The following is a 9,495-nucleotide window of genomic DNA, read 5'->3' as shown; positions in this document are numbered from 1 at the left end:
ATGCACGAATTGAAGTCATTAAAACATTCATATACTATCTAGCTATATTGAATTCAATGCTTAATCATCATAATAACTTGAGAATATCGTAAAATTGCTGTGGATTTGAGATTGTTGACAGTTGTTAAAACTTACATATTTCCTTCCCATAAAAATAACTCCATTGCTTTGTATAAGCCCACTCAAACCACCTCAATGGTCTTCACAATCTTCGCCATGCGAATGATCCAGCTTGTGAAACCATATCAGTGCACTGTAAAGTGGTAGCTATGGCGTTTTGCTTGAGTTATTTTGTCGATGATGTGAATTGTTAAACCAAAATAAAATTTTTAGGTAGTCAAAGAAAAAATTAAAAATCAAAAATGTTGTTGCGCATAACGAGATATCTTAGGAAAATAAATTAGGTCAATCAAATCTACTAGTTACCAGATAAACATGAATGTGGAATATCTCATCAAATGTATTCAAATGTGGTGGTATGGGTAAATACTAGTGTCACATTTGTTATGAATATCAAGAGCCACATTATATGTGCAATAATACGACCGAGATAATGTATTTTCGAGCTTGGTTTTGTGCATGATAACAAGAATGATAAAGATCTAAACAATGATGAATAATTAAGAGGTATTCAGAGCTGTCGAGCCTAAACATGTGTGGTATATAGAAGCGCACTAGCATGTGGCTTTTCAGTATATATTTTGGAAACATTTGGCTAGTTCACAAAGGGCAATTGAAACCAAATATCAGCATTTCTATGCTTTAGTGCTTTAGTTGAATAATCACAAACTACTGTAATGTGTAGGCTCATCTAATGATTCTAGGTTTAATTTTTTCAATCATCATGTATCATATGAAAATTTAATAAAGCTATCAAAAGGGGTATGATTTAGATAGACTCAACTTTGACTGTAACAAGGAAGAACATCATATGTTTGAGGCTTTGTGATTTGATAGTTGGCACTTGGTTGCTGAAGGGAACATGATGTATAATAAATAGCGTTACGAACTGAGTTCATGTTCAAGAAAAAGAAAGAGACGATAAGAATCACCAAGGTGTTAATGACTGGGCCCAATTGAGTAATCTTAGTGATTTCTATACCAATCACTACTATTGTACATGTTTGAAGTTATCTCTTCTCAATAGATCAGGTACAATAACTTAGCTAGAACCTGACAACCAAAATCATCATTTACAAATTTTCAACTACATGTTTAATCCAAAAATGCAACAATATACAAATTTAATTATTTATTTTATTAACTTGTAAACCAAAAAACCCTAACCAGCAAATTAACCTTTAATTCTAATTAATGAAATAATACCAGCAAAATGTCTTGATTCAACAAATTAAAAATTTTGGGGAATAAAAGAAACAATCATTAAACATCAACTTTTTAATATATATAATAGAATACAATAATGAAGCTTCTTAGATGTTTAATTTAGTTCTTCTCCAGTGACGTCTTTTAGCGTTGTATCTGATGGTGTTACCAGTTCTTAATCTGATCCATTGAGGTAATGGACGATTTTGTTTTTGGGCTTTAGCCAATTTTTGTTTGGTTCTGAATGATTTTTGAGACTATTAAACATGTTAGTATTTGAAACTTATATGATTTCTGTTGTTTTCAGTATTAAGGGAAACATTTGAATCTTATCCTAAATTTTCTTTGACATGGGTAATTACTTTGATACTTCAACTTTCAATATGTGAATCTAATTATAATCTTCTCAACTTAGTGGAACTACGATGTCTTTGTTGATTCTTTTACTTGATTTCTCTTTTCCATCTTGTACTTGACTTGTTATTGAAAATTTGTAATGATAGTTTTTCACATCAACATTTGACCTAATTTTAATAATGAATGTAATATTCTTAGACTATTGAACATGTGCTCGCTTCTTAATGATATTGATTGTTTCCCTTGTATACCTTTATATCCTCCTTGTTACATACAGGCATCGTTACTTCTTTATAATCTGTTAGACCTTTAATCAACTTTAGTTCAATTTTGTAAATATGGTTATAGAATATGAATTTTTCCCACCAGAAGCTCAGAGACTGGTGAAAATTCTTTGAAGTGTTGTGTGAACCAGAAAAATAATGGTGGTGTATGGATGCTCAACCTATGAAAAACTCATCCCAGATCAGGTGATACCATATAGGGCTCAGTTTAGCTTTTGAATTTGTTTTTGTTTTTCAGTTTGGTGCAACATTCGTCAAACCTTTGGTGAGTTTTTCAAAATTTTCAGTATAGCTTAGTTGATGAACTACGTACTATTTGTTAAAGAAGAGTAACCCATCACATCAAAATGACTAGAACTTCTGCTTTAGCCGATGCTTTAAACGCCATCAACAATGCTGAAAAAACTGGTAAACGTCAAGTTTTAATCAGACCATCTTCAAAAGTTATCATCAAATTTTTACAAGTTATTCAAAGACATGGTTACATTGGTGAATTTGAATACATTGATGACCACAGATCAGGTAAAATTGTTGTTCAATTAAACGGTAGATTAAACAAAGTCGGTGTTATCTCCCCAAGATTCAACGTTAGAATTGCTGATATCGAAAAATGGACTGATAACTTATTACCAGCTAGACAATTCGGTTACGTTATCTTAACTACCTCTGCTGGTATTATGGATCACGAAGAAGCTAGAAGAAAACACGTTTCTGGTAAAATCTTAGGTTTCGTTTATTAGATGTATTAATATATGAAAATTTAATGTGTTATATTTGAATTCAATTGGTGTAGAATAGATAGTTGTTTTAAATCATCTGGTATATATAGGTTGATTAATTAATATTGATTTACTGGTTAGAATGGTGCCAAAACATCGGTACAAACTCAATAATTACTCAACACTGACAATATACCAGAAGGTACTATGTGGTTCTGTACTACTACATAATAATCTAACGATGTAATCACTTTCTATTACGTATCTAACTGCTAAATTAATACATGTTTCAATACAATTACAATAAACAATAGATACCATTTATTAGTTCAGATATTTGAGTATGATCACATGACTTTATCTAGGGCCTATAATTATCAGAACACCCAAACATCCCTGTATATTCCCCACAGTCACACTACACAATTCTCCCATTTTTCAAATCTCGAAATCCACTGAAAAATCAAAATTCGCGCTCGCCAACTTCACGTAATCGCGAATTCCCAGCTTAACTATAAGTGATTACATCAGCCACTTTTCTAAAGTATGGTGCTGCCCGCTACACAATCTTTCTCCCACGAAAAACTAACAACGCAAAACTTTTTCAAAAGTGATTATACTAGTCCTTGATCACTTGTAGAGGTAATATCATCACACAAAAATCGTAACAATGTCAAAAGGTATGTCCTATAGTAAATGGATTAGATGAATTAGAATGGATTATATGAATAGTGATTGAAGAAAGAACAAGATTTATATCGTTATTTTGGGATATTTGATGAAATTTTATACATTGGGAAATTGAAATTTATTCAAGATATCAAATGAGAAACATAGAGAATAAAGTGTATGAAAGAGAAGTATAAACAGGAACTACATGATTATATGAGTCGAATAGTGTGAATTATTATCAAGATTTTATTAGTTTTATTCAAGATTCAAAAGTTTAGTGTAATTTATCCAGTATTGAAAAATTGACACACCATAAACAAACATTGACGAAATACATCAATAAACCCATTCTTTTAAAGTTCAATCCAAATAAAACTATCATTAGAATCATATACTAACAATTTACTTATTAGAAAACGTTACTTTAGGTCCACAAGTCCGTGATGGCTCCCAAGTTTTTGGTGTTGCCAGAATCTTCGCTTCATTCAACGATACTTTCGTTCATGTTACTGATTTATCAGGTAAAGAAACCATTGCTCGTGTCACTGGTGGTATGAAAGTTAAAGCTGATCGTGATGAATCATCTCCATACGCTGCTATGTTGGCTGCTCAAGATGTTGCTGCTAGATGTAAAGAAGTTGGTATCACTGCTGTTCATGTTAAATTAAGAGCTACTGGTGGTACTAAAACTAAAACCCCAGGTCCAGGTGGTCAATCAGCTTTAAGAGCTTTAGCTAGATCTGGTTTAAGAATTGGTAGAATTGAAGATGTTACTCCAGTTCCATCTGATTCTACTAGAAAGAAGGGTGGTCGTCGTGGTAGAAGATTATGATTTATTCAATTTTTTAAAAATCATAATCAACTTTCATGTCATTCTTATAAATCAAAAATCATCATTACACTTACTACATACCTACTTTCAACAAATCCCCTTTCAGAATAATATAATCAACCTTGGTATATTGGAGTTATTGATATATATTTTCTAATTGTACGTTAAATAAAGCAATTTTGGAGTTTAAAACTTGATGTAGAATTTATATTGTTATCTAATAATCTTCATACTCTAACAATTTGAAGTTTCCATATTAATTTAGCCTATATTTGGTCCTAATATTCTGTCAATCGACTCAGTGAATCTAAAATCGACACCGATCACGAAAGATCAAAATCAAAATAAAAACACAGTAAAACAACCAACTTCCCAACATACACCAAGTACCATGGAATAACAGAGCGATTCCCTTGAAATACTGCTATGAAATGGCCTGATCGTGGCTTACCAACCAGTCAAACAGTTTCTATTAGAAAGCTCAAATGATCTCGAAATTGAATATGTGACACAGAAATCTGATTGTTCGCTAACTGTTTAGCTTTTCCGAAATGGGTTATCAAGTCCTGATAAGATATACTCCAGGCTTATTTTCTACCAGAATGTCAAGAACAACCATAGTGCTTGCGATTATGATAATGATGTCTATATAAACTGGAGTAAATCCAGTGAGTTTCAAGGTTTTTTAGGTATGTTTAGTGTTGATTATCCAACTCTATTAAGACTGGTATAATATGATTGCTGAAGTTGTGCTCTTTGGTTTATTGGCTATATTAACTGGTTTATTGGCCTATAAACCATTACTTCAAATCTTGAACAAATCCAAAACTAATGCTGCTGCTCCAAAGAAGAAACCTGCTGCTGCTGCTCCAAAAAAGGTTCATTATGATGCAAATGCTCCAATTCCTGAACCAACTCCTTTAGATATCACTCCAGAACAAGTTAAAACTTATGATGATAGACCATGGAGACCCTTCCGTTGGCCATATCATCAAACCATGTCTATTTATAAATTAGATATTAATCATTGGTTAGATATGGATAAATATTATTGGCATTATATTGAAGAGAAACAAAGAATTCATCATAAATATGGTGATTTAAATTTTGGTTGGTTAGAAGAATCTGATGCTGCTTGTGAAGAATTATTAGATACTGTTGTTTCTCATATGTTGAAACGTTATCCAAAATTGTTTACTTCAAATGATAATGGTGTTCATGTTAAAAATGAGTTAACTGGTGAAGTTATGGATTTATCTCGTCCTTTAATGGAACACCCAATGATGTATGTTTCAAGAATGGCTAAAGAAGATTTTTATCTTGTTCAAAAAAGAGATGATGGTTTACATTATTTAACTGCTGCTGCTGTCCCATTCCCAGGTGGTTCATTTGATATTAAACCAAAGTTAGGTAAAAATTTAGATATAATTCATACAAATGTTCCATATTATGAATCAAAATTGAAAAAATCAATGGAAAGATGGTTTTCCAAGATGACTGCAAGTGATCCAGTTGAAAGAGCTTCATGGTTTTTATCATGGGATTATGATTTATTTTGTAGTGCAGTTCATACAGTTCCAAATGATAGTAAAATTGATCCTTCAGTTGATCCAAAATCTTTTATTGTTAGAGTTGAACGTCAAGCTTTAAGAAGATTACCAAAAACTCAAGCTATTATTTTCACAAATCATCCAATTCATTATACAATTGAAGAAATGAAAGATGAACCAATGATCCCTTCATTATTGAAGAAAATTATGTATGAAGCACCAGATGATATTGTTAAATATAAACATTTTGAAAGTTTTAGAGATCATTTGGTTCCATATTTAGATTCATTAATTCAACGTCAATTAGATTTAGGTATAATTACAGAAGAAACTCCATTGAAAACTCAATCTTCATATCCATTTGCTCATTGGGTTGAACAAAGTGATGAAACAAAAGGTTGGAATAATGCAAAAGTTGAAGAAGATAATGCTGCTTATGAAAGATTAAAAGCTGATGCAACAGCTCATGAAGCAGTTTTAGGTAAAGATCAAGTCACAATTGATTCCAAACAAAAGGTTGAAAAGATTCATCAACATTAATAGATAATTACATGATTATTGGTGTTTTTAATTTATATTTCGAATTCACCTGGTGTGAAATTTTTGTTTTTAGTGTATAGATATGTATACCATCGTTTTTATTTATTATGATTTTAATACGACATAAAGATTATTTAATTACACTTTGTTGTTGATGTAGTCAATTGTCATTTATTACTATCAAATTGAAATTATAAAGATGTATGATTCCTGGTAAGGAGATGACGCCATTGAGAATATCAAATCATAGCGTTGATTTTAATACTTCACACGCCTACTCCAGCTAGGAACCTCCATTAGAACCTTCTCAAAAGGAAAGAACTAATCTTCTCTCGAACTCGTTGTAGAGAGTAGCAGCCTCGAAATGTCACTGATACCCTACAATAATACGAGTCCTTGGTACAATAGAGAGGAGGAAAAAAAGGTCTAATAAAGAAGATGGAAGTTTGAGGATTTGTTGATAAAATTTTTTTTATACTGGGAAGAAAAGCTGGTGTTCGGGTTTTATAAATGGCGATTTAGTTTTTTAGGAGGGAAATTTGAGATAATCAATCAGGGCATTTAAACAACAACAATTTAAATAACAACAATTTGATCAAAGATTATCATCAAGATATAAAGAGTTCATAATGCAATTGGGAAGAATAGGAATCATATTGACTTCATTGATACCGTTTGTTATCGGTGCTACCGTTTCAGGTTTTATAGAATTACCAGGTGATGAATTAACAAATTTAGATCTTGTTCATACATCAATTGAATTATTAGAGATCCAAGGGGCACAATCAAATAGTATAGGACTCAAAAGAAATGCACATATCAATTCTGAAGGTGTTTTCAATTTCCATGATATTCCAAAAGGTTCATATTTATTATCCGTATCTCACATTGAATATAATTTAGTTCCTTTCAAATCAAGAGTTGATGTTTTGGAAAATGATGAAGTTAAAGTTCATTTAGTACAAGCTGCACAAAAATGGGATGATAAAGGTCCAGAAATTCCACAGCCAATAAGGTTTATTCCAAATACAAAATTCCCAGAAAGACAATATATTAAAAATAGATCACCAGGTATTTTAGAAAGTGGACCAATCGCTACTGTGGTTAATAATCCATTATATTTAGCAATGGCATTCCTTGCAATAATAGCTGTTGTTGCACCATATTTATTAGAAAAATTTGATCCAGAAACTGCCAAATTATTAAAAGAACAAAAAGCTCAAAGAAATGTAAATTCAAGTGCTGCTGCTTTAAAAGCTGCTGAATCTTTGAATTTTGATCTTGGTGAGAAGATAGGTAGTTCAAGAGCATCAAAAGTGAATAGATAAACTCATACATTAATACATTAATACATTAATACACATTTTAATTGGTTTTTGAATTGTTTAATATTGAATTGGTATTTATTAGTAGTCGGAACTCCTAACATTTCACGTGATAATGGCGTGACCATTTTTAGCGCTGGTTCCCTCGGATCTCGTAAATAATATTTGGCTGTACCTTTTTTAATTTTAGGATCTTTTTATATAACAAAAACAAAAAAATTCAGTAAACAATCAGATTTCAAATTTCAATTTCCACCGTGTTTACTTTCCAGAGATCTTGCTCAAAAGAGATCAACGTATCATTCACATCCATTCGCTTGTTACATTTGGTTCCATAAGTTTAATCTGGCTTAACTTATTGGTACTGGTTATTACATTCCCTAACTATAACTTTTGTTTTTGGCGTTGCTGCATTGTTATATGCCACTAGGCTGCGGTCCACAAAAGAATTGAAAAGGGTTTAAACAAAAACTAAAAGATTTTAAAGGGTCAACTATTGTTGTTCAATAGGTGTTAGAAAGGTATTAATAGACGGTTATAGAGTCTTGGATATTACAAGTGGCTGAGTCTGAAGAGACATGATGAATTCCATTTTAAAGAATCCCAGAAGCATCATACCACCCGTGTCCATAAAGATTGTTTCCTTATGTTTCTTGTGGTATTCCATATCATCATTATCTTCACAACTAACGAAATCCATTTTAAATGATTTCCCATTCCCGTTGGCTCTTGGTGAATGTCAGTTCCTTATAGTGTTTTGTCTTTGTGTGTTAACAACTGTCATCTTATCAAAACTACCACAGTTACATGCATTATTCCCTGCAGGTTCTATCCCACCTTTAGATGGTTCACCATTATTGAAACCTGATAGACATATCATCATCACTGTTTTACCTTTAGGATGTTTCCAATTCTTGGGGAAGTTATTTTCACATAGTGCTACAGCTTTAGTCCCCGTTTCTACTGTTGCTGGTGTGAAAACATTATCACCTTTAATTCTTGTCACAACTTATAGATTGCTGTACAATGTTAGATTCCCTATTGCAACTTATCTGTCATTAATACCTTTGGTATTTGGGATCTTATTGATTGTTGTTGCTGATACTCATGATACTTTGGTCACAACAACTGCAAGTGTTCAATACACAGGGATCACTTATGCTGCTTTATCATTAGTTGTTTTCGTTGCACAAAATATCTATGGGAAAACAGTTTTCACATATAATCAAAATAAAATCAATGATCATGCTCAATTAGCCTTATCAAATGCAGATGAAGATGGTGCTATAAATGAAAAAGCTTCATCTTCAAGCCAGGATCCAATCTTACCTTTAAGTCATGAACAAACTACAGTACAAAATAAAAATTCAGAATATGCTAAACAAAGTCAAGCGTATGATTTAAAAGTTGAAAAATCACAATTATCATCATTCCCAAAGATTAGAAACAAATATGATAAATTAACTTTATTACTGTATTGTTCTGGTGTTGGATTTTTATTATCATTACCTTGGTTTTTATACATTGAAGCACCAAATTTCTTAGATATAGATTCAAGTTCAGATGTTTCAGAAGCACAATTAATTCATATTCCATGGAACTTATTAATAGTCAATGGTCTATCACATTTTGCTCAATCTTTAATAGCTTTCCATTTATTAGGCGCAATTCCAACAGTTAGTTATTCAATCGCAAGTATGATGAAAAAAATCACAATCATTGTTGTTAGTATGATTTTCACAGGTCATAAAATAACAGGAATTCAATTTGCAGGTTTATCTTTGACTGCAGCTGGGCTTTATTCTTATGATAGATGGGGTGGTCATAAAGGTCATTGATTCCATTATTTGATATCGATGTCACACATTTCTTTTCAGTTCCCCTTTTTAA

The 9,495-nt window shown here is 31.8% G+C and overlaps 5 protein-coding genes across 5 annotated transcripts; all 5 read left to right on the top strand.

The window, feature by feature from the left end:
- Positions 1 to 2,314: 2,314 nt before the first annotated feature.
- Positions 2,315 to 2,707, top strand: RPS22A (40S ribosomal protein uS8; the record flags this gene model as incomplete). The annotated part of the gene is made up of 1 exon (XM_011277343.1): positions 2,315 to 2,707. The coding sequence occupies one exon, from the start codon at positions 2,315 to 2,317 to the stop codon at positions 2,705 to 2,707; it is 393 nt and encodes a 130-aa protein (XP_011275645.1).
- A 649-nt stretch (positions 2,708 to 3,356) lies between these two features.
- On the top strand, positions 3,357 to 4,190 carry BN7_2010 (40S ribosomal protein uS11; the record flags this gene model as incomplete). The annotated part of the gene is made up of 2 exons (XM_011277342.1): positions 3,357 to 3,366; positions 3,772 to 4,190. The coding sequence occupies 2 exons, from the start codon at positions 3,357 to 3,359 to the stop codon at positions 4,188 to 4,190; spliced, it is 429 nt and encodes a 142-aa protein (XP_011275644.1).
- Positions 4,191 to 4,924: 734 nt separating this feature from the next.
- On the top strand, positions 4,925 to 6,280 carry BN7_2009 (heme-dependent oxidative N-demethylase family protein; the record flags this gene model as incomplete). Its single annotated transcript, XM_011277341.1, has 1 exon — positions 4,925 to 6,280. One exon carries the CDS (start codon positions 4,925 to 4,927, stop codon positions 6,278 to 6,280), a length of 1,356 nt encoding a protein of 451 aa, XP_011275643.1.
- Positions 6,281 to 6,909: 629 nt separating this feature from the next.
- SOP4 (Sop4p) lies at positions 6,910 to 7,608 on the top strand (the record flags this gene model as incomplete). Its single annotated transcript, XM_011277340.1, has 1 exon — positions 6,910 to 7,608. The coding sequence occupies one exon, from the start codon at positions 6,910 to 6,912 to the stop codon at positions 7,606 to 7,608; it is 699 nt and encodes a 232-aa protein (XP_011275642.1).
- A 575-nt stretch (positions 7,609 to 8,183) lies between these two features.
- BN7_2007 (uncharacterized protein) lies at positions 8,184 to 9,443 on the top strand (the record flags this gene model as incomplete). Its single annotated transcript, XM_011277339.1, has 1 exon — positions 8,184 to 9,443. The coding sequence occupies one exon, from the start codon at positions 8,184 to 8,186 to the stop codon at positions 9,441 to 9,443; it is 1,260 nt and encodes a 419-aa protein (XP_011275641.1).
- Between the last annotated feature and the right edge of the window lie 52 nt (positions 9,444 to 9,495).

The sequence above is a fragment of the Wickerhamomyces ciferrii genome, contig 00047 (assembly GCF_000313485.1).
Source record: "Wickerhamomyces ciferrii WGS project CAIF00000000 data, strain NRRL Y-1031 F-60-10, contig 00047, whole genome shotgun sequence".
Classification (NCBI taxonomy): Eukaryota; Fungi; Ascomycota; class Saccharomycetes; order Phaffomycetales; family Wickerhamomycetaceae; genus Hansenula; species Hansenula ciferrii.
The sequence above is the reverse complement of the archived record's forward strand: the minus strand, read 5'-3'. Positions and strand labels throughout refer to the sequence as shown.